The 25588-nt window shown below is 37.6% G+C and overlaps 1 protein-coding gene across 4 annotated transcripts in view; it reads left to right on the top strand.

Moving 5' to 3' along the window:
- NALCN (sodium leak channel, non-selective) overlaps positions 1-25588 on the top strand; it is a 240299-nt gene that overhangs the window by 14163 nt on the left and 200548 nt on the right. For all 4 annotated transcript variants that reach the window (XM_048295894.1, XM_048295893.1, XM_048295892.1 and 1 more), the window contains 3 exons: positions 17338-17421; positions 19000-19139; positions 19958-20086. In XM_048295894.1, coding sequence (XP_048151851.1) covers positions 17338-17421; positions 19000-19139; positions 19958-20086 — 353 coding nt within the window. The remainder of the gene's footprint in view (positions 1-17337; positions 17422-18999; positions 19140-19957; positions 20087-25588) is intronic.

Here is a 25588-nt window from a genome sequence, read left to right as displayed (position 1 = left end):
TCCATATATGGACTTAGAATTTTGATTTCGTTTCCTATGGCTGGATGTGTTGTTGTATGGTTACTTTACTTAAATAAGAGCATGAGTCTTATGGTGAGCTAGTAGAAAAAGTGATCTTGCTTTGAATTTTTTTACCTTGATATAGTCCATGTTGGTAAACAAAATGCTTCTCTTATATATGTCTGCTGTTGTTGCTGGGTTAATTTGTGTAAGTGGATTGGAGGCTGCAGAACTGTGAAATATTTTAGTAAACGTTATTTGGTACCATTGTTTCTAGTCTTCTGCAAAAAGATACAAATTCAGCTTTCATGTAGAAAATCCATATGCAGACCTTACTGGCAATGCAATTATATCACTACTGCACATAATAGATAATCAGTGTGTTATGTTATACTTGCTTTTAACTCCTTAAATAAAGGTCTGGTGACTCCAGCCATCTGATGTTGTACTTAAGCTCTTGAATTTTTTCTGAGTTTGCAGATAGCAAACAAAAAACCCAAGCTACTGTGTCATCATACTTAATGAATATTAATAGCAGAAGTTGAATTGTCATTAATTGTAATATTTAGAAAGTTACTGAAATAAGATGATTCTCAGAAAATCTTCATGGGCTGTATAAAGCCAAAGTAATCCTTTGTGCAGTGCTACCTGTGCTCTCTTATTCAGAGGTGTCCATTAAGAAAGTGAAGATGTGGACACAGGATTATGCGTGAGGAATTAGTGACCATCATGTACATTTGAACAGTGTGGGGATAAAAAGTTACTGTTACAACCAGTACAGCCTTTGCAGAGAAAAGGAAATGTAGATATTAATGCAGAGAGAGAAGGAAGTCTGGCCAACAGTGTGACTTTTGTACAAGGCTTGATTTCTGAGCTTTTGAGTATGCAAATACCAACTTCACTGTCAGTCAACACCTAGGGGCTATAAAAGATATGCTGTTGCATAGCCTACTGTCTTTACTGGGTTGTTTAAATTTCTGGATTTGTGCGAAAAGAAAATTAAGGACTGCCATTGTCCTTATGGGGGACTTCAACTTGCCAGAAATTACCTGGGAGCATCACATAGCTGGTACAACCTGGGCCAGAAGATTCTTAAAAAACCTGGGTGACAACTTTATGGAACAAGCCCCAAGGGAGGTGACTCAGAAAGGTGCCCTCCTTGATCTACAGCTTGTCAACAGAGTCGATGTCATGAGTGAAGTGGAGATTGGTGGCCATCTTGGCGAAAGTTTAAAATCTTTGTTGACAGGAGGAAAAGTATCAGCAAAACCTCAGCTCTGGACATGAGAAGAGCAGACTTCAGGCTGTTCATGGAATTAGTAAGTAAGGTTCCCTGGGAAAAATTTTTTGCAGATACTGGGGCCCATCAGTGCTGGTCACTTTTTAATCATCATCTCCTAAGGGCACAGGAGAAGGCAATTCCCAAATGTCAGAAGTCAAGCAGAAGAGGCAGAAGGCCAGCTTGACTGAACAGAAGTCTTCTCTTGGAAATAAGGCAAAAAAGAAAGATGTATGCCCAGTGGAAGCAAGATCAGGTGACATGGGAAGATGGGAAGATGCTACTTGCCATTGTAGGGAGAGAACTCATGGGGCTAAGCTCATCTGGAGTTAAACCTGTCAGAACTGTGGGGGACGATAAAAAGAGTTTTTTCAAGTATATTAATGGGAATAAGCAGTGTAAGAATAACGTCAGCCCTTAACAGGATGAGAATGGTCACCTTACAAACAGGGACATGGACAAGGCAGAGGTGTTTAACACATTTTTTGCCTCTGTTCAGCATGGATAATGGACCAAGGGGATCTCAGCTTTTGAACTGGAGGACCTTGACTGCAGGAATGATCAACTCCCAGTTGGCCCTGAAAATGTGCAGGATCTGCTGCTTCAGCTGGATTCCTGCAAATCTATGGGGCCTGATGGGATGTATCCAAAAATCCTCAAAGAGCTGCTGATGTCACCACAAAACCTCTCTCAATTTTTGAGTGGTCTTGGTAATCTGGAGATGTCCCAGCTGTCTGGAAGCTGGAGAACATTGTCCCAATTTTCAATAAGGGCAAGAGGGAGCACCCCAGAAGCTACAGGCCTGTCAATCTCACTTGAGTGTCTGGTAAAGTTATGGAGAAGATTATTCTGGGAGGTATTGAAAAACACCTGAAAGACAATGCCAGCATGGCTTCATGAGGGGAAAGTCCTGCTTATCAAATCTGATTTCCTTTTATGACAAGGTAACCCACCTAGTTGATAAAGGGAAGGCAGTGGATGTAATCATTTTGGATTTCAGTAAAGCTTTCAATACTGTCTCTCACAGGATCCTTCTGGACAAAAGGTCCAGTACCCAACTGGACAAACAGATCATGTGATGGGTGAGCAACTGGCTCATGAGTCAGGCACAAATGGTTACAGTGAACGGGGTGACATCAGACTGGGGACCTGTGACTGGTGGGGTTCCGCAGAGCTCCATCCTTACCCCTGTGCTCTTCAACATCTTCATAAATGACTTGGACACAGGACTGGAAGGGATACTGAGCAAGTTCACCGACACTACAAAACTGGGAGGAGCTGTTGACTCCCTCAAAGGCAGGGAGGCCCTGCAGAGAGACCTTGACAAATCAGAGGGCTGGGCAATCACCAACCGTATGAAGTTCAACAAGCGAAAAGTGCTGGATTCTGCACCTGGGATGGGGCAAGCCTGGATGTATGGGCAGACTGGGGAGTGAGATGCTGGAAAGCAGTGCCATGGAAGGGGACCTGGGAGTCCAGGTCTACAGAAAGCCAAATATGAGTCAGCAGTTTTGAGTGCCACAGTATAGGAAAGATATTAAACTATCAGGGTGTCCAAAGGTGGTGAAGGGCCTTTTGGTATGAGGAGTGGCTGAGGTCACCTGGTGTGCTCAGCCTGGAGGAGACTGAGGGAAGACCTCATTGCAGTTACAACTTCTTCGTGAGGGGAGGAGGAGGGGCAGGCACTGATCTCTTCTCTCTGGTGACCAGCGACAGGTCCCAAGGGAATGACCTGAAGTGGTGTCAGGGGTGGCTTAGGTTGGATATTATCACCCAGAGGGTGGCTGGGCACTGGAACAGCCTCCCCAGGGAAGTGGTGACAGCACCAGCCTGACAGAGTTCAAGAAGTATTTGGAAAATGCTCTCAGGCACAGGGTGTGACTCTTGAGGCCGTTCTGTACAGGGTTGGGAATTGGACTCAATGATGCTTATGGGTCCCTTCCAACTCAGCTTATTCTGTGATTCTGGGATAGAATGGAATGGAATGGAATGGAATAGAATAGAATAGAATAGAATAGAATAGAATAGAATAGAATTAGTTTGAAGGGACCATTGGAGGGGAGCTACAACCATAATCTAGTCCAACTGCCTGACCGATTCAGCGCTGACCAAAACTTAAAGTGTTTTACTAAGTACATTGTCCAAATGCCTCTTAAACACAGGGTTTGGAAATCAACCACCTCTCTAGGAAGTCTGTTCCAGTGTTTAACCACCCTCTATATGCTTCCTAATTACCAGTCACTTCTGTGACACAGCTTTGAACCATTCCCACACGTCGTATCACAAGGTACCAGGGAAGTCAGCACCTCATTCTCCACTTCCCCCCTTCAGGAAGCTGTAGAGAGCAACGAGGTTACCCCTCAGCCTCCTTTTCTCTGGACTCAACAGACCTGGAGTCCTTAGCTGCTCTGCACAGGGTGAACTTATCTCTGATTGTCATATGATGAGCTTGTCTTTGAAGCATGTCTGATGAGTCTGGGCACACAGAATTAATAGCTGTCTGGAGCTGGTCCCATTGCCTCGATTCGTTTTATACGTGCATAGATAACAACACAGATTGTTTCTTTCACGCACTGACGTTTTGCTCTTCATTTATCTGATAAAAATACAGTAAAATAGATTAGACATAACCACTGTTACTCAAAGATAGTTTAAGCAGAAAATGGCTGCATTTATCATTATTTTAACAGCTGAGGATTTGCTTAAAACTTAATGTCTTGTAGCATTCATCAGTGAATATAATTACACTGAAATGAAGTGCCTTCTTTGGTGCCATTCAAGGAATCATAGAATAGCTTAGATGTAAGGGACCTCCAGAGGTCATCTGGTCTGGTCTGCTGCCCAAAGCTGGTCCAGTTAGGCAACATTGCCCATGGCTTGTGTTGTCCAGATGATTCTCAGACTCCTCCAAGGATGAAGATTCCACAAGCTCTCTAAACAGCCTGTTCCAGTGCTTGACCAACCTTATGCAAAAAATCTTTCTCCTAATGGCTAATCAAAATTTTCCATGTTTCTTTCAATGCTGCTCAATGAATAATCCTTTTTAGTGAAGTATTTGACTTATTCTTTGGATTATTGATTCTAGGGAAAATATTAGTTTAGTATTATAGTTTTTCCAAGAACATATTGATCCATGGGCTGCCAAAGATAGTGACAAATGAAGTAAATAAGGCACTGTTTAGAAACCTATTGGCATTTATTAAAGATGTTTGTATATGAAACATTTTTATATAAGGCAGTTCATTACTGAAGTCTCCTAATTTAAATGCATTCAAGACTTTTAGTGAGTGTAGTACCAATGAATGCACTGCCATATGGTTCTAATGAATTTTACCATGAATCAGTATTTCTGTAAATGCTTTAGGAATTGAAATGCTAATAAACCTTTGAACCATGACTAATGCAAAATTACAGTCCAGCAAGAAACCTAATTTATGGAGAAGTTAGGCACCATTCACTAAAGTCCCAATTAATAACAATGCAAGTATAGAGCTAAGAAGGTTTTGAAAATGTTAAGTCATGTCTAATTAACACCTTCTGAGGACAAATGAAAAATATACTTCCTTTGATTTCAAGGGGTTTTTAGGAAAGAACAGTACTTTCTAAACTGCTAGCCTTTTGTCTGTAAAATGTTTCCCTTTTCCCTGGGTAAACTAAGTGACAAAAGAAACCAATGCCTCCATCCAAGAGTTTGTTGTCCCAGAAGGAAATGTTGCCATGGGTGATGTGTCTTTTATTATTCATGTTTCCTTCTGTGTTATTGTTGCTGTGTTAGTAAAATCTATCCAAAATTTGGGCTGCCCATGCAGCTATTGTCACATGTCATGAACAAGTGAACTAATGCTATTAATACATCTGTCTTTACTTTGAAACTTGTATCTGAAAGAATTAAATTCAGACTGTAATTTCATACTGATTAAGATACCTTATAAACATTCTAGGACAGTCTGCCTAATGTTGTCTGCATTGTATATGTATGTAGTGGCTGCATTGTATAAAATACATGTACAAGCAGTAAGAATTTGGAGTGGTTTGTGAAGTTTTATATGAGACAGAGACAGAATTAAAGCAAATCTGTTTCTTACGACGTATGCTTGCATTCTAAACAATAATCTTATATATTGAATTAAAAAAAATCTATATTGAAGAATGATGGCTTGTGATAGTAAATGTAATAAAAAATGTAATCAATTCAGTGCATAGTTAAAGCTTACTGAATTCATTTTGACATTGGTATTTTCATGATCTTTTCAGTTTAGAATTCCACTTCCTTTGATTGATCCTAGATTTGTTCTCATGCTCTTTAATTCCCAGAATGTAAACAGGGTTCAGTGACTCTTTGGTTCTGATTCCTGTCATGTTTCATGCTCCTTGGTCAGAAAGAGCTTTGCAAGAATCAGCTGCATCAAGGAAGTATTGTCTGTCAAATGAAAGCAGATCAATCTCCTTCACTTTATCATCAATAAAATTTAAAGTGCTCTCCAAATTACATGCAGTTTATGTCTACTGCATAACTTACTGATTGATTGGCAGGCTTCTGAGAGCACCATGAAGCAACTACTCTTTGGGTCTGTCAAAATAGTTCATGAGTCAACCTGGAACTGAACTGACAAGTCTTACGGTCCCTCAGAATCAAAGCTCTCATTGATGTGCCCACTCATATGTCACTGAAGAGCATGACTGTATGTGCTTGACACAAGTCTGTTCACTGATTGAAGGAAAGTTTCCAAAATTATCTCCTCCTTGAAAAAGGAGGTGGGATGGAATTGGAGAAATGAAGGGTGACTCTCAAGCCTAAAACAGATGTGATATTGGATGAACATCAGACTTCTCAAAGAAAGAAGGCATCCTAACTGTGACAGAAGGACTTTATTTCGTTTAGTCAGTGGGATGAAAAAATACCTTCTGCTTTCTAATAATGCATCTTCTGAAGGTAATCTCACATGGGTATGATCAAGGTAAGGATACCTTACTTTAAAGGCATCTTTTACCTTTATTAGAAGTATTTACTTTTGGCTTTTGTGTGGGGAGATAGAGAAATATTTCAGGTAAATTGTATTAGGCACAGTTGCACTGGTGACATTATATATAATAAAATAACCAAAGAGGAAAATGTGCCAAAACTATAACAAAAAGGAACCAAGTAACAGTTATCTCAGATGATAATTCAGCCTTTAGGGAATTAAAGATGAATGGATATAGTTTCATTCCATAGACACTGTGAAGGTATATGAAATTTTCTTCATTAGACTGCATCCTCCTTGCAGCTTCTCATCACTGTTACGATGGTATGAGAGAACCTACGCCAAAATCATGTTGTGAAAAGAAGGCATGGTTTATCCTACTCCTACATTGTAAAAAAAACATGAGAGTTCCTTCTCCTGTCTGTTAAAAAAGCCACTTTGACACATAATGCTGAAAATGAGAATGTTTTTTTATACAGCATAAACACTGCACTAAATTCAATAGAAGTATCTCTTTTTTTTCTCTGTGCAGTTATGACACATGTCAACTAACAAAGGAGATTGCAAAAAGTCATAGGTAATGGTCCTTAACGTTTTCCCCATTGTTAAATCAATTACATTCACAGCAAAACTTTTGTACTAACTGAAGTAGTTGTGAGTGGATTTGTCAGAGTCTTATTTCCGTAGCGCTGTGTGCTCTTCACTGACTTCAGTACTCCTGCAAGGGGCAGAAGTGAATGGTTGCACCAATAGCTTTCTGTGTTCTTGGTGAATTCAGGCAGGAACTGAAACTATGCTTCATCTTCTACCAACACAGTCACAAATAGATGGGATCAGTTTCACCCGCTTCTATCTAGTAGTAAAGACAACAAATTACTTAGTTAACTGAAATCAGTCTCTTCCAGCATGTCAGGTTATTACCGCAGGCCTGGTTCCTACGGTATATCACCGTGTCCCGCAGCCGTAGGGAGGAGGAGGAGAGAAGATCCAACAGGCAGGAATTGTGCAGCCAAGATTGATTTATTTAATTATTTTACAAACTCTTTTATAGACTTTTTTCTTCATAGTCTAATTGGACAAAGGACCAGCCACCCCTTGGAGGTGATTGGCCAAAATCCTAAAACATCCATTATCAAAATATTTTCTACTATACCATAAACAAGACTTTTCAAGGTTGCAGGTGGCTTGGTTGTTTACATTCCCTGCTACCTCTTCTGTGAGAGAGAAAAGTCTCTCACGGACTTAGAAAATAACAAGAAAATCCTCGCTAACAGCATTTTTGTACCTACATCAGGTGTTTCCAGGCAGCATTTGTCCTGTTCAGAGAGAACATTTTCCTCATCATTTCCTCATCATTTTTCTGATAGGTGCTTTGGTTGCTGTAGTTGCTGTCTGTCTGCTCAAGAGGAGAGAACTGAGAATGGAGCTTGCAAAAAATAGATTTTTAGACTTAAAATAGGCAAAAAACCCCAATATTCATCAGCACTAATTTGAGGGACTGCAGTTGTCTGCACACTGTTTGTGTCTAAAGTAGACTCTTTCAAAGGATAATTTATTTGGTCTTTTTTTTTTCATTGACTGAAAGGGAAGTTTAAAGTACACAGGCTAACACCTCACCAGCATGTATCTCACAGTCAGCAATTCTCTAACTCATTGTATATTTATTGTCAGTGGGCAGGTGGGGACTACAGAAAGTATAGAGACAATGGGATGCTAAATTCTTTTTTAATACTTACGGCATTAACTCATTTTATGCTAAATGAGTTTTTTCCATAATCATCCTAATTCAGAAGTTTGTCTTGAGTTATCAATTACAGAACTCATGTTTACTGCACTTTATTACAAGTATCTGTTTTGCCTTCTTTTCAGTAGTTTTAATATTAAATATGCCATCTTCATCAAACAAGAATGGAGAAAACACAAAAGTAGTTTAATCTTTCTGATAAGTGATGGAAATATTAATAGAATTATGGTGAAACACTGTTAACTGGCTCACCAGCTTTTGATAACTTTGTCAAGGGTGTTTCTGTTGCATTACAGACTGAAAATAGAAGATTGAAATTTTGAAAATAATTTTACTCCATGACTTTAGAAATGCTGTATACCCATAGTTTATAAATGAGTTAAGGATCAGAAAGTTGTGTTCTTTTCAAAGGTCGGCTAGTAAAACAGAGTATGTGGCTCCTGTCATCCAGCAATAACGTGCTCTGATGTGCTTTCGATAGCTCTGCTGAAAGCTCAGTCTTGGGATGTGCAAGTCACAAACAAGTGAGAACCTTGACCTGGAGGGCAGGGACATAACCAGCAGAATTAGTGGCAAGGATAAGAAAATTTTGGGATGCTTTGACTAAACAGAGTGTAGGGAAAAGAAAGAGAGAACTACTTACCTGTGTTAGTAAAAAGCTAACAGAGCAAACACAAAAAGACCATTTGTCATAAGATTTGAGTTTCTCTTTTACCCTATGTCTTGGGATTATAAGATGAAAATTACTTATCCTTGTGACAAATTATTTTACAAATATAGAAATATATTAAAATACATACATGTATATATACATATATATCAAAAATGGAATTTTGCACTATGTATAATGGTGTTGGAAACGTAGATGTGACATGCAGGTCCTATGCTATCCTGTGTTGGGAAAGAATATGTTATTTCAAATTGTTTTAAAATATAACTTAAATACTGTAATATTTCAGTGTTGGAGCTGTGATTGTTAGTTTTAAATATTATTTCATATAAACAGTATTTATATCCATTATCTGAATTAAGACAGTCTACAAAAGTTGATTCTTCTGTCTCACCTTTTTCCTGTGTTTGTTGCTGTTTTGCTAAGTGTCCACGTCCATTGTAAGGACATCTGTTCCCAGCCTACTGGGATTGTGTTGCTCATAAAATGCTTGGATGCTGTTTCCAGTCACAGGAAATTAAAGAAATTAAAACTGATTATCATGAGGAAAAGAAATTCAAAGTCGCCTGCAGCAGGCTGCTAGTTGGGTGTTACTGCCTGTGGGCCAGGGAAGGTTAGAGACCATGGCACTGGAATATACGCACCTGTTTCTATGGTTACTTGTGTCTGGTTTTATTGGAGTGTTTATTACAGGAAAGTAATGACTCATATTACACAGTGGGGCTTTTTGCACCATTTTTGCATTAACATATTAGAAAATCAAGGGCATTTAAATTACTTGGTGAAAGTACATAAGCAGTATTTCTAAAATAAAAATGGTATTTATTCTAACCAGTCAAGGGGTCATGGGAGTTTTTAGTGAGAAGTCATTCTGGGGCATGCATTGAAGTAGGTGTCCATATAATACTTAGTGACTTACCATGGTGATCAAAATTTAACCTAAAAGTTACTGAGAAAAACTATACTGCTCGCTGACTTTCATAGTGTAGCTAGAAATTGCTCTTTCAATATACAGACCAATTAGATGAACAAAAATTATGTTTTGGTAATGTTATTTTTTTCCTCTCTAATAGCACTTTCAAGGATTACTTTCTTGTTATTCTTCATGAAAGCAGCTATTATTGAGGGATATTTTTAATGTATTACTTCATATCAGAATAAAATGACACATATACTGGGAAAGCAGTGAAACCAACATATTGGATAACACATTATGTTTTCAGGTAGCAAGAGAGGGAAATTCATTCCTAATGTACCTTTCTGTATTGAAATTTGCATTTTCCAGGAAGTTTGCTATAATTAAAAAATTCTGGTTTTTTTTATTTTGTTCCCATGCCATCTCTCTTAATTTGAGAGGATCAAACAAGACATGAAGATAAACAGATCTTAATGATATCCAAATCCCTGTTGAAGGGAATAAGAACATTTCTGTGCAGCTGTATTTTCATAAAAATGGTGAAATTTGTGTGGGATTTTTAAGGGAGTAAGATGAATGTAAAATTGGATTTCAGAGTATTGTTTTCTCCACCACTAATATAAATACAGCTTTCTTACAGCTGTACTAGGATTTTTCTTTCAATAAACTTTTCCTGGTCTCGGTAGTATAAAATGTATTCTTCAGTTTTTTATAATGCTAATTACCAAATAATACAATCCTCTTTCTGTAAAGTGGCTCCTTCTTATGTATTCCAACCCTCATCATTGTGGCTTTTTTTCTGTTGAATGAGAGCTTTTAATGTCAATCATAAATCTGAGTTTTGTCATGTTAGATGAAACTGTTTGCCTATCAAATCTCCCTGTTCAGCCTCCAGGCAATATTTGATACTTCAAAGTAAAAGCTTTCACCTTGAAACATTTGGATCCCAATCTGCCCATTGCATCCACCATAAACACTGGAGCTAGGCAAGGGCAGAATACTGCTGGACAAAGCGCAGCACTGTTTGCTTCACATCACTTCTGCGGGGCTGCAGTTTACTTCCAAGCATGAGCAGATATCCATGCATGTGGAACTAGATGTAGAACTGGAGTCAAGCCCAAGAAAGTGGCATTTGGAGGAGATTGGCTTAGATGCTCACAACCAGGGAACAGTCTGGGTTGGAAGGAACCTGAAGAGATGGTGTGGACCAACCTCTTGCTCAAAGCAGGGATCAGAGTTGATTAGTCAGGGTCCTATGAAGCTGAGTCTTAAATATTTCTAGCAAAAGACATGTTGGCATTTCTCTGGGCAGCGTGATCAGATATTTAACTATTCTCACAGTGGCGATATTTTTCCTGTGCGCTTCCTGGAAACAGTGAGTGCTGTTCCAGGTAGGGGAATCCTATTAATCCTCCTCCTGATCAACCACTTTTAGATTTGCTGAACCCTTTAGATATCCAGGGGAGCTGAGTCAGCTAGTAAGGCAATACCTGGGGCACTGCATACAGATGGCTAATGAGCAGATGGAGTGGGAAATGAAATTTAGGCGTTCAGTGCAGTAACCCGTAAAATCTCTGCAGGGCATGTTGTCACGCAGCTACAATGGTAAGGTGGTGTATCAAGAGAGCAGCAATGTGATACAGCAGCAAAGCTCCCTTTCCCAAGGGTTTAGGACTCATATTTCTGTTGGGAATTAGCATCTCTCCTCTATGGACTAGATATGAAGAGTGTGCCTGGAGGGTCTGTATAGTGGTGAATCCAAAATACTTGATACTCAGTTGAACTGAGATGCTCTACAATGTTGTGGGTGACACAGGTGGTGTGTTGTAGCATTCCTTTCCATTGTTCTGTGGAAATGGTTATTCCCTTCGATAGTTTTGTACTTGATGAAGTGACTGCAACACTTTGATGCTTGTCTCTGGTTTGGGTTTGTTTGGGGGTTTTTTTGTGTTGTTTTCTTTTTGTTTGTTTTGTGGGGGTTGTTTGTTTGTTTAACTTAGCAGTTTTGGTTTAAAACACTGGTTTTTAACTCTTACTAATTCCTCCACCCATTTTTTTACAGAAAACACTGTTACAGGATTTTTAGCATTTCCTTTCTTGTCTGTCTGAAAGTCTTGAGTTTTGCTTCACAGCCAGAATTGTTTCTTCCTTTACAGTCTTTTTGGCGTTTGGTTGTTTGGTTTTTTCTGTTAAAAACAGCATATGGAATGGTGAATACTATAGCTTAATACCCTCCCATTATGATATGAAACATTAAATACTAAATTTGGTGTAGTTAATTACATAAATTAATAAAAATCTAGTGTGCCTTAAAAACAGGTTTGAGACTGTTCTTTAGTGAATAGTTCTTTAGCCTTGTATCGTCATTGGTGTTTCCTAAAACAATCTGAAAATCTCAACAAATTCAGTTCAAAATAAATTTTTGTAATATTTGCAAAGGATGAAGTAGTGGTTCTGCAGTGATTATAGGAAGTTTTTTGTAATGATCAATTGGAACTATGTGTGTTGTGTGTCTGTAGTATGTATGGCATCACTCTCTAACCCAAAGGACTAGAAAGGGTTGTGTTTCATTTTATTAATTAAAACAGAGTAATTTTGGGTTTTGTGCTGTAATATCTAATGGTTTTTTAAATGTTTTTCTAGCATAGAATACAAGATTCCTCTCAATATTATAGTATATGTTAGGAAAAAGATAAATTATGTACTATGTGATGTGCTACTTAAACATCTGATGGTGGAGCAGTTTGGTACAATGCACAAATTGAACTTGTTTAATTCAGTGATGATAAAGTGATATTATGCTCATTGTAGCCATTCAGAGTTAAGTTTTACACAGAAATTCTAATTCTGTTGGCTTTTTCAAATCAATTGCTGTTTATGTGAGTATATTTTAAATAAGTTCTTTCGTTATGAATGAAGATACTTTATGATAAAGAAAATGAGAAGCTGTGTCATTCCCACACACATATATTGTTTATTTTTTTTCCCCTAATACAGACTTTTTAAGAAAATGTATGTTGGTTTATTTTGAAGTGATCCTATCACTGTTGTAGAGGACTAAATTAGAGGTGATCACCCATTTTAAAAGAAGTCAGCTTTTCTTCAGTTATTAGCATGGTCCTAACTAAGCAATTCACAATTTCCTTTGTTTCCTGCTAAGGTTTGACACATGAGGACATTAGCGAAATAATTTTATTTTGAGGGATGAAAAAGGAGAATTTAGAACAGAAGTCAGACATAGGTTTTCTTCTTGATTGGGCCATATTTCTTCATTGGCTTTACTGTGTGAGTAAAATACTGAAAGCATTTGTCAGGTTGGGGTCTGAACTGGATTGTCCATATTGTTCTGCTGCTAAGCAGACTATAAACTGCGGGTTTTTAAGGAAATAGGGTAAGTTTGAAGTTGAGCCAAAAACATAAGGAATGTATGCATACTCTGTGACCAGGTAGGAGATACATACCATCTGTGTGTGTATAGGTATCTGCATATGCAAGGACAGAGAGAGGTTAGGAAAGGTACTCCCTTGAGCTCTGATTTAATTTTGTGTCCCACTCAGACTTCTGTGCCAAGCAGTGTTTGTGTGGAGTCAGGGAGTGGGGGAGGGAAGGTTGGTTTCCCTAACTCAGCTGTGCTCTCTCTTATAGCTTGCTTTTTCTGTGTTATAATGAGCATTGCATCTGGAGGAAAAAAAAATATGCTCCCAAATTCTGATTCCCTCTATTCCTTCCATTTCCTCCTGTGCTTTTTTGTTGCTCCTAAAATCTCCATAAATGTCAGCCTCCACACTTTAATGCTTGTTTGTAGAGCTACACAAAGTAGCCCACAGGATAATCTGAAGGGTGTACCAGAGTTTTGGATCTGCTTTATTTACCACTACCAGCGCATGTAGGATCCAGTGATCATGACAGAATGGCTCAGTAGCTTGTTGTTACGGAGCTTGCTGGTCTCTTTGCATTCTTTCGGATATCCTGTTTATCAGAGACTGTGAGGAAAAGTGGGAGACTAAGGGTCTAATGAGAGAGCCAACACTACAGGAGTCCTTTCCAAATGATGGTAAATCTGATTTTTCAGGGCAGATATATTACTTCTTTCATTTAGCTTTCAGACAGAGTCAGCTGGAAAGAGGCAGGAGGGAAGGGTTGAGAGAACAGGTTGTAGTCAGGGATGACAGAGAAACAGAGATTCCTGAAGGCAAGAAGGGAGGCAGAGGAGGCTGTTCATTTGCAGGGATTTGCTGTTCATCCCAAGGTGTTCCTGAGGTGTTAAGAGACAAGCAGGGCAGAAATGACCTAGGGAATGTCTATGCTATCATCTAGCTAAGCTATCTACCTTACCACAGAGATACTGAAATTGCTTGAGAAAATTAGCAGACATAATCAATCTTTAAGCAGATTGCTTTATGCAATTTGGATGCTAATTTCACAGACTATTTTGTTTTCAGCAGAGTTGATAATGAAATAAGCATTTATTAAAGAATTGCAGTCCATCTAGTCATCCCTTCTGGTACAACTCAAACTGTAATGGCTCTCATGGAGAGACTGCCCCAGGTGTTATTAGTTCTGTCTGTGGTTCTCTCTTGTGTTTTGTACTGACTCACATTTTCAGTGTGGTAGGTCTTAATTTTTTTTTTTTCCTGTGAACTTGTATAATGATTGTTCAGGGCACCTAATATTGGCAATAGGTGTTTTATCTTTAATGTGCTCAGCACAATTGAGAAAGTGGATCTTCTGGCACCTTGTGGTGCTTTATTTTGGAGAAGTGGCAAATGATTTTGTTGTCTAGATAGGCTGTAAATCATGTTGCTGGAGAAGCTTTCAGGACTTGCTGTGCACAACAAGAATCCACTATCCACTGTAGGCAATAGGAAGTCAGCAACTTTAATGACTTTAAGATATTTTGATTAGTCTCTGCATAAGGCTTCTTGTCTACAGTACTAATCCTTCATGTTCTGGAATAGTGCATTCAGAAAAAAATACCAAATGAAACTTCCTCAATAATTCTCAGATTTCAGCAGACACAATGAAAAAATGGTGTGGGGTTAACACATTGCAATACTTCAGCTACTTTAGGTACAATGTCACCAGAGGTATTTAAATGTCATTTATGCGTATTCCTTTCCAAGTCTAAGAACAAGCTGCCATTGACCATGAGTGTAGTATTTCAGCCCAAAGAATTTTTTTTCAAATGTGAATGAAACTCACTGTTCATTTCTATTAATATGTAAGTTCTAGCCTGTATTTAGCCAGAATTAGATTTTTCATGGAAGTAGCAGGTATATTCTGATTTTTGCATTAAGCAGAATGTGGTCCTGCCTTAAGAATGCTTCCAACAGCAACTAACATCCAATATGTCAGTACACAGTATGAAAGCATTAAAGATTCCCCACCACATCCACTGCCAGACAAAAGGCAAACAGGATTTAGCCAAAAAAGCAAATAGGATTTAGCCAAAGCCTCTCTACATGTAAAGTGGAAAGGGCCAGGACCTCCCCTAAAAGTAGTCTTTTTTTCAGTATTGAGTAGTTCAGGTGCTCTGAGTTTCTGTGGGTGATCCACTGAAAGCCACCCTTACGGGGAGGGTGAAGCGGTGGAAGCAGGCCTGGTGTGAGAGAGAGCAGTGAGGTGGTGCAGCAGCCTAACTGGTGAGAAGACTGGAAAGGGTCATGACATCTTCCTTTGTAAGGAGAAAACAGCAAAGCTGCTTCAATCATACCATACCTATTGTGGAGAGAAAAAGCAGTTTCTAAAAAAAGATTTGGCTTTCAGTGAGAACTTGGTGGGTTATTCACAAGGGAGTGAATATAGGAACTCCTGCACAAGTTCATGCTCAGATCTGTACAGAGCAACTCAGGGAAGACTTTTTGTTTAGACAAAAGGTGCTTAAGAGAAGAAAAGTAATTTTCAAGGAGTTCTTCAGCAAGAGAAAGACCAATCAGCATTTTTGTTCAGAGCCACAATTGAAGGACTCAAGTTGCATGTTGATACAAATCTCATTGGAGATTTGCTCCAGAGTAAGAGATTCAGAGTGTGAGTAGCTAATCTCTGTAGAGAAATAGCATATTTCTGCTTCACAGGTACTGAACATAACAACTAAATAGCTGAGTTCTCTCAGCCCTGAGTGAAGAGTTACTGAGTAGCTCAGTTTACTCAGGGAACTAAGTCTACTTTCTTCAGGAAGGACGGGCAAAAAATATGATGCAAAAGTTGCTGTTCTGTTTCTTCCCTGATTTGCAGTCTTCCCCCTCTTAGTTCTTGAATTGAGAACTGTAACATCTTTAGGTGTTAGAAAATCCTTGGCTGAAATTCTCTGTCCTTTATTTCTGATATGAAAATCACTTACTGTATTTTCCTGATACGCTAACAGTTCACTTCTGCCCTGAATAATTTTAAGCAACAGAAATAAATATTTAAAACATATTTTGTCTCTGTTTACACAATATATCATGCTGTCACCTACTGCAAGGAATGATAAATCATTTCTAGGATAGTGTATGTCATTGAAAATATTAGATTAAAACAAATACTGAAATAATTATAACTGAGATACGGAAAAATGTTTATAAAGCCAGGAATCACATATTAGGCCAAGTCCAATAACGGCTTCAAGACTCTTGAGGCATGACAATAATTTTTTCCCTCAATTATACCTGTGAAAAGTGGATGTCAAGCATTGTCATATGTACCTGGAAGATCACTTAACAGAAGAGGACCCAAAGAATGTATGAGGCAGGGAAGGCTGTATTAAATCTGTTGTGAGAAACTTCATTTGAAAAGCTGTGATTTTGTGCCCCGAGATGCATTGTCATTGTCTCTGCATATGTTTCTACATGAATAGGATATCCACTTTCCTTAGGCATCTTTTTGTCTAGTCTCCCTTTCAACAAGCTTCATCTCTCTATATGTGCATTTGTTCCCCAAATTCCTCTGTGCTCCACGAGATCCACAAAACTATCTAATGCTTAGCCATAATCTATCTAATAAATGTAGATATTTTTCAGTTCAGTGTTTGAAGTGTCTGGCATTAGCAGCCCAACAAAGAAGTGTTCTTATAGCTTGCAGTAGAGGGCCTGTGTCACATGTTGTCAGGAATGGTGTGAAACATGAGGATATTGAAGCATGCAAACTGGAACAGAGGTTGAGAATAGTGTTGTATAAAGGAAACTGAGCTTGGATGCAGAATTCTCTACGCTGCCTTTTAGGAGTGATCTCTGGATTGGACTGACACAAAACCATGCTCTGATGTTGTTACAGTGGTTACTATCAAGTGTTTTTGAAATACCAAGGCTTCTGCAGAGCATGGAAAATGACTGAAAACTTATGAAAAAATGGGTGTAAAATGATACTGATTTAATTGAAGCTGTTCAACAGTATTCAAATAATTGAATGGCACAACAGATTGCTAGATTGCTAGCATCTTACACTTACCTTCCTGTGTAAGTATTTTGTAATGGGCAATACAACGGAAAAGTACAGAGTTCATTTTGTGTGTTTTTTGATTTACAGCAAAGTCTTTGTAAGTTCTTTTTGAAACAAACTTAGAATTATTGCACAAGAATGAAGTTAGTATTTATTCATCCACAAGATGTGTATATGTGCTTCTAGCATATTCTAATCCAGATACTAGGCTTTTGGAGTCTTTCAAAAGTGACCTCTTAAAAATACACAGGGAAGACTTCTTCTTCTCCTTCCAAGAGCTCTTGCTTATGATATTTGTAAATTCTGACAGTAAACAAAAATTAACCTCTTAGCATTCCTTTCTTGTAGGGTGATAGCTCCTACGTAAAGGATCGTTGGTGTGTGTTTGATGGATTCATGGTCTTTTGTCTTTGGGTGTCACTGGTTTTACAGGTAATCATTTCACTTCCTTTTACAATGAATAGTTCCTTAATTGTGAAAAATACATGGCACAACCAAATAAATGTGAGTTGTGGAAGTAGAGTTGTACATGGATCAAATTGTTTTTAAAAAACTGTGCTGAATTAAACAGGTTTATAATTGCACATTGCAGCATATCTACATTAGTAGTAGACTTTATCTTGATTATTTTTCTTTATTTAAAATGAAGTTTGTTAACATAAACCCTGTGCAGTCAGAAGGAGAAAGAGGATCTTCAGAGAGACATTTCTCTCTTACTCCACATGACAGTTGTGCTCATTTCCTTCCAGTGAGTCTAGCAGGATGCCATGGTGACTAGGTCAGGCACCTAGAAGAATTATTCCAATGGTAGATGTTTGCCATTCTGTAAGTGTAATGATATAGTGAGTGGAGTGATTTCATGCAATATCACTCACACCTAAAAAACATTTTCCAAAATTCATATTAAAGCATGATGAAAAAAAAATACATTTGGAAACAGTTTGATAAATTTTTATAAAGAAGGGAACTTGGACATTTTGCAAAAAAATTACAGTGTTAAGGTGTAGGTCAAATTTTGTCCTACAAATCAATCAGTCCTTAACTGTACCTGGTTTTCTGGGTAAGAACAGGTTGAAAACTCTGACACTGAGCTTAAAGTAGCATAAGGATTGTAAAAGTTCTCTAGTGATTGCTGTTCGGCACTTACACATTTCTTACAAATTTAAGACACATTGTAATTTTCTGCTTTTTACACAGGGGAGACTTTGGTACACCTTGTACACGTGCAGAATGAAGTTTGATCATACAGATAAGCACCGCACATTACCCAGTTCATGCATTGCCAGGTTCCCCTTCCATTTTCTTAGTACTTTGAGCAAACATTAAATCAAGCAGTTACTCTCCAAGAGTGAGAGACAAGGATTAAAACAAGACATTTGCACCCAATCATTCAGCTAAATACTCTTTATGGAGTGCATAACCTGTCAGTGTACTGAGGAAATGGTTCCCTGTTCTGTGCCTTGGCTGAAATTTATGTTGTAAGTGGAGTCTAGGAGAAGATGATGTACAGTTTTATCATGCACTTGGAATTAAATGGAGAATTTATAGTCATGTTGCAACTCATTAGGCAATCTGTGTACATGTACTTTTATATAATAGTAAAAACCTTAGTGCTGTACAACATTAACAGATACTGATTTTCATATTTGGAAATAGATACTAATAACTTCTAACAACATTGTGGGAAACGTTTGGGGTAGGACTAGCACAGAAACAGGCAGATGGCACAAGCTTGCACGGTCTTCTTGAGCTGTTTGAGACTCAGACATTATGAACATGAGCAGCTTATATTTTGTTAATTTCATGAGGGTAATTTAGAAGTGGATTGAAGTATTTACAAAAACTTTTCTTTTAAAAAAATATGGTACACATAAACTATAAAATAAACTAAGAAAAGATTGAAAATGAAAATAAAAAACATGTATAGTATTAATACTTTTAAAGCTCTCTAAATGAGCATGGGTGCAGGACAGGGTCATCAAGACAAACTACTGATTCTTTTCTTTGTAGGTGTTTGAAATAGCTGAAATAGTTGACCAAATGTCACCTTGGGGCATGTTACGGATTCCACGACCGCTCATTATGATTCGAGCATTCCGGATATATTTTCGTTTTGAGCTGCCAAGAACTAGGATAACAAATATCTTGAAGTAAGTAAGGCAGTTGTCTGAAAAATAACAGAGCTTATTTCAGTTTTGACTTAGAAGACTGACTATGTAGTCAGTCAGTGACCCTTCATGCTTAATGGGCATTTTCCCTCCTGAGTTTTAGTTCTGGCCAAAAAATTCTTGCTATTTTCCATATTTAAGGAATCATCAGGTTTTATAGAAAATGATCTGAACTTTCAAATATTAAATTAATTTTAACAAATTTTGCTAGTAACTGTAGCCAGCAATTTTCAACCAATGGTAGTAAATTCTGTTCCATTAATATGGCCATTTAATAATCAAGGTGAATACCCTTAGTAGGATAATATTTGTAAATAACAGTACATGAGCACATGCTCTAACCATTCCAGTTACGATTGTGCATGTATTGGTGTGTATACAGAGATGCAAACACATGTAAGTGTGTTTGGTACAGCATGTAATGGCAAAAAACATGTCATGGTAAAGTGAAAGAGTTTTTTGGTCTTTATTCACTATCAAGTTTATTTCATTACCATATCTTGTCTGTATAAGTTGTTAAATAGTATTTTACAGAAGCTAGATTTTATGCGTTTTATTTGGGTATTTTTGTTCCACCCTTTGCCATTTTCAGGTGGTTTAATTACCCTAACTTAAGGGTTTAGAAAAAATCACAGCCCCCTTTTCTGTTTGTGCACAGAGCGAGAGAACAGTTTTAAGGACAAATTTTCTGCAGCATGAAATACTGCTCTCTTTGCATGAGCATATTTTCTATTTTAGAGCTTTTCAGAGGAGACTTCACATTGCCTGTGCTTTCAGTGACCTGTTTATCTTTTTGCCAGGCGTTCTGGAGAGCAAATATGGAGCGTTTCAATTTTCCTTCTGTTCTTTCTTCTCCTGTATGGGATCCTGGGAGTGCAGATGTTTGGAACTTTTACATACCATTGTGTGACTGACGACACACAGCCAGGGTGAGTTCACCTGTGCAGGCATGATGTGGGCCTGTTCTTTCTTTGCATATGTTTTATTTTAGTTGGCATCAGTAGATGTAAAATGGACTTAATAGATTAAAAGCAGTCCAGCAAAATACACTAACGCAAATTGGGGAAACAAAAATAGTAAGAATTATGAAAAATACAAATTCTAACCGTGACAGAGAGATTACAATTTGTGGCACTTGGCTGTAGTCTGACTTACGGGACTGAGTGACTGTGTATATTGGGTGGGGCAGGGAGGTGAGAGAGCAGGAAAGCATAAGGGATTTTTAAGAAGAGCATTGCCACTGGTGGCTGATCTGGGTCACTGATGATTCATCAGCTTTTGCACTCTTCTGTCTTTTTCTAGAATGTCTTTATATGGGGCCAGACCTAAAGAACCCGTAGAATCATAGAATCACAGAGTAGTTTGGGCTGGAGGGGACCTTTAAAGGTCATCTAGTCCAACCTCCCTGCAATGAGCAGGGACATCCTCAAGTAGATCATGTTACTCAGAGCCCCTGTCTAACCTGACCTTGCATATTTCCAGGGATGGGGCATCTACCACCTCTCTGGGCAACCTCTTCCAGTATCTCAGGCCCTTTCAGAAATAAGAGTTCTCTGGGACCTGATGCTACGGTTCAAAGATCCTTTTTTCCCAGCCTTGGCAAAATACCGATGATCAATATTTTACACTGGTAATCGAGTATACGTCACGTTCTTGATTCGACATGTACTTAACCACAAGATTACCTCGAAAGTACAATATAGTCTCTTGAGTCACTGAGATGGCTCATAAAATCACAGATAACATGCTTACCTGTCCTGTTGAATTGGGGGCTTGACTGTGTCCTTGACTACCATTACATTGTGAGAGTCTATTGCATCTATTTCTTTGTTTGGTCCCTGTTCCTTTGCATAGGGAGATGTTGGCTCTGGAGTTGTGGCCTTTGTTTTAGTCAAATTAGATCCTTTTATTCCTGTATTGAATTTGTCAGAACATAAAATTAATAGAGTAAGTATTGTAAGAAAGCAAAACACCAATTAATCTGCTACTGAGCTGAATAAAATATCTGATCATTGCAAAACTCTGTGTTAAAGCTTTTTCTAAACTAGAACTAAAAACTATCAAGTATAAAATCAGAAGCAGCAGATACAAAAATGTTTATAAAATTATTTGAGAATATGGTATACCAAATACCAAAATATGATGTTTTGTTGAATTAAAAAAAAATTGCTTTGGGGCATTTTCTCAATTATGTAATCAATAATGTAGTAAAATATGGAGCTGATCTTCATATATTTCATGCACGTAAGTTCTTTCATTCTAACTTTTCCTCTCTTTTTTAAGAGAAAATCTTTATAGGACAGATGTTTTGACAGTTTCCTGTAGACATGGGGAAAAAGATTCTTTGTAAAAAATTTGCTTGTGGTAATGAGAAGGTCTGTAATTCTGTGAGTTAAAGAATGTTCTTTGGAAGAACAAGAAATGGAATACACAATGCAGGAAAGATTGCGCATCAGGTACTTGCTTGTGTCACTGAATATAACTGTTCCTTAAAATCAGCAGAAAAAGATGAAATGTGACATAATGATGTTTGCCATATGGAAATTTAAGTTTATAACTTTAAGGCTGGCCATAAATATTTTGGCTAATTTTTCTGCATTGGGTTGCTCTCTGAATAAGGCATTATTATTATTATAAAAAAAAAAAAAGGTATACAGAAACCCCTCAATTTTAGGTTTTTGAAAGGCTGGATTACAGGAAAATGTTAGAAGGGACAAATGTCCAGTGTATAAAATAAAATTTAAAACCTGCCTAAATAGGGTTAAAGTTGGAAAAGTCAAGTATGCAGAACTAAGGGAATTTTAGACTTGAGGTTTGAACATCTAGCATTAACTCCTTTTTTTTTTCAATATCATCAAGTATATATGGTTTTAGCTGTATAAATATTAGTAATCTAATTTAAGTTACTTCTAAGGTACCTGGGATTGGCACCCTCAGCAAGCAGTTAATCACTTTTGCTATCTCCAAACCAGAGTTATAATTTTAAATGGTTCCTGTGATTGTGTATGATGACTACAGTTACATTGTACACCACTTTTTTCCCTGAAAGTGTTCCCCCATTTATTCTGATGAATGGTGCTCATCCAAAGAACAACATACTTTCTTCTTTGTTTCTTGACATGTGAATGTATACCTCAGTTTTGGCATACTGCTCATTCCTACTCTGAAAATACTGATTTCCTCTTCTTGTCTGTAATATTCACCGTGATATATTGTGGAGACTTACACCTATTTAAATTTTGAGGAATGCGGTGCGGAAGCTCAGGTTGGAGTTACAGTGGGCCTTCTTCATGTAGGTCAAGGCTGACCTTCCTGGAGTTAACTGCAGAATTTATAATTCCCACCATGGGCTAGGAAAATAAATATAGAGAAAGAAATAACAGTTCTGGTGCGAAAAGAGGACAATATGGACAGATATTGGTCCAAAATATAGTTAGAAAGAAGGGGCCATTTCACTTCTGAATCCAGGAAAGTTTATTAGCTGGGATGTAATAGAGTACAAAAGCATGAAAATTGCCTTGCCAAATTTTACTTTTGTTTTTGAGGTTCAGTTTCTCAGCGTTATAGTGAGGGTTAAACATTCCTCTCAGAGGTTGAGTCTGTCTGTCTCTCTTTCAGGTGGCTCAGTTCCAGGCAATGGAGAGTGGCCAAAGTTGGCTGTACTTGTCCTTAAATAACTTTAGTGTTTACTAAGCCATAGCTGTAAATTTTCAGTATTTCTGCAAACCAGATCCCAGGCTCCTAAGTCAAGATTAGAGAAATAAAAAGCATCCAATTAGTGACCACCTGTGAGAACTTTAATTTTAAGTAATTTGCTTCTTATTATGCAGAACTCCACAGCAAGCAGCAAGGGTAAAATCTGATTTTTGTGGTCAAGACTTCATCTATTTCTGACATTTTAGAAATCACTCTTACGTCTACTGCCTTATGAATTATTATTATGAGGGAGTCAAGTGTCTTTTGAAAATGGTGTCTTAAAATCTTCCTGTTCTTTTTTATTTGAAAGGACATGACATCCTCATCAGGCATTTATTGTCTCTTGACTACTGCAGGTTATCTTTTCATCCTTTTCAATGCCCACACTGCCTGACCACCTGTCTCTCCACCTTCTCAGTCATTTTCTGATGTTAACTCCAACAAACAGAAATACTTAAGTGAGCTAACCACAGTCGGAGTTTTCATTCTGTTTGAGAAATCAGCAGAATCTAACTTGCTTACAAAGGCTGAAAAGTTTACTGTTGTTTGATAAGTCCTTTTTTCCTTCATTCTTACAATCATCTTCCCTGTAGGGAACATTGTCTTCTTCTTAGATGATTTTATTACTCTATTCCCTCATGATTATGACTTACCTTTTTTCAACTATGCTGTAAAAACTTTTTCCTGATGATATCTCCAACCAATATATCTTTTTCTGTCAAGAATTGGTATATTACATGGATTTACTTAGTATGGATCTTCTCTAGTTGCTTGAAAGATGGTATGTTTGGAATGTAATCTATGTATAATCCAATTATCTTGATAATAATATTAATATATAAATAATAATATATAAGTCTATATATTATAAACAGTTTGGCAGGATTTTTTTTTTTATATCTGAGATTAATTTCAGGGATGAAATTAATTAAGGTGAAAAAAGTTGTGTTCCTAGATCTACTGTAATTTACTCTTGGTAACCCCCAGTATACAAAAGGAACTTTCACAAGGACAGGAGAGAGAAATTTTTTCCAAATCATTGCTGTAGCTACTTAGTGCTTTCTTTACTCCCAAGATACGTTTGGCTACACAAGAATGATTTCAAAGTGCATAATCAGTGTATATTTATTCCACAACAGCAAATTTTCCTTTTGTAAATCTCAGTCTGCACTGGAGCTAGGAGAGAGGAAGCTTCATAAACAGAGAAAATGCTAATCTTGCCTATTTCTTTTCCCAAAGTAATTTTTTAAGGTGCTTTTTTTTTTTTTTGAACACTTTTGATAAGGTATAGTCTGAATACTTCTGTAGACCCATCTGCCTTGTCACCATGGCAGTCAATTTAAAATCCTTCTTTGCAAGGTTTCTTGTTTAAAGCAGGAGATGCCCAGGAAAACAGATAAAAAAATAATTACTGAGTAATGGAAAGATCTAAGAGGTTCCTGGTCATATTTCCATGTGTCTGTGGATAGGCCACGAAAATGTCAGAAAACAACTTCAAAGACTCTGAAGCTGAAAGTTCACCACAATATCTAATAGAGAAAATAAATACGATTAAAAAGAACAAAAGGAATTTGAGATACTGTCTTACATCAGCAGTGGGAAAGTAAGAATGAGTAATCGGGTTTCTGAGACAGGGAAGAAATCAAAGACCAAGCTTGAAAAATCAATGTAACAGGACTTCTTTAACAGAGCACATTAATTTATTGATTTTAGTGAACAACCAGATCTGCTTTAATATTGTCTTTGGGATTTATTCACACTGTCTCTTATTGGTAACATGTCTCTAGTATAAACTCCTCAAGGACAAGAGAATGGAAAAAATCTTACTTTTCCAGGCCTGATGTTGTTTATAAAACCCCAACAGACCCTGACCAAAACCAATTAAAATACAGCATCAGTCAAAAAGTGAAGTCATGCAGTTTAAATGCAATCCTGTCAGAAGAGTGGAAGATAGTGCTAATGTGGTGACCAGTACTGGTGCCCAGGGGAAAGAACCTTCAGGAGCTGGACTCTCATCACTTTCAGAGGGCATGTGATTTCTGAGCAGAAATCCTATTTTTTATTAGAATTGTTATACAGATAGTTATTCAAAGTTAGTATGCTTCTGATTCATTTAACACAGATTTTACAGTGTTTTTGTTTATCCAGCTCAGTTTTAAACAAAAAGGTGATCTTTTAGTGATGGTCTAGGATAGAATGAGAGAACCCAATTACCTCAGCTCCTGGTGGCTCAGTAATGACTTATGCTTGTCTGTATTAAGATTTGGAGCCATTTAGCTTTACACAGTTGTCTGTCTCAGTGCAGACGTCAAAATTGATTGAATTTCTTCTCAGCCGGTCAACCTTTATGGGGCTTTTTTGAGAGTAAGTCCTTTTGAGTAAGCTGGAGTGGATGTTATAGATTATTGGGAAATTGGCTCACTATATATACAAGAATTTAAATAACATAACTACCTAATCTCCTCTCTGCTGTAAGGAAAGTTTATATTTAGCCACCACAAGATTTTTTACCCGGTAATCGCTGTACTGAGATAAGGCCTGGTGGGTAGTGAGCTTTCCACAGAAACCTGCAGGAGACCATGATGCTGGAACTCAGAACATCCTCCAGTGTATCACAAAATTTAGGGAAAGACCAGACATCGCCAGAGAAATGGAATCCCAAGAATGATCTCCACTGAATCTGCCTGATGGGTGATTGGGTATTGTTTGATTTCTTAAATATAAAGAAAGCTGGA

This window comes from Corvus hawaiiensis, chromosome 2 (assembly GCF_020740725.1).
Source record: "Corvus hawaiiensis isolate bCorHaw1 chromosome 2, bCorHaw1.pri.cur, whole genome shotgun sequence".
NCBI classification, from domain to species: domain Eukaryota; kingdom Metazoa; phylum Chordata; class Aves; order Passeriformes; family Corvidae; genus Corvus; species Corvus hawaiiensis.
Note: the sequence above shows the minus strand (reverse complement) of the source record. Positions and strands in the feature narration are given on the sequence as shown.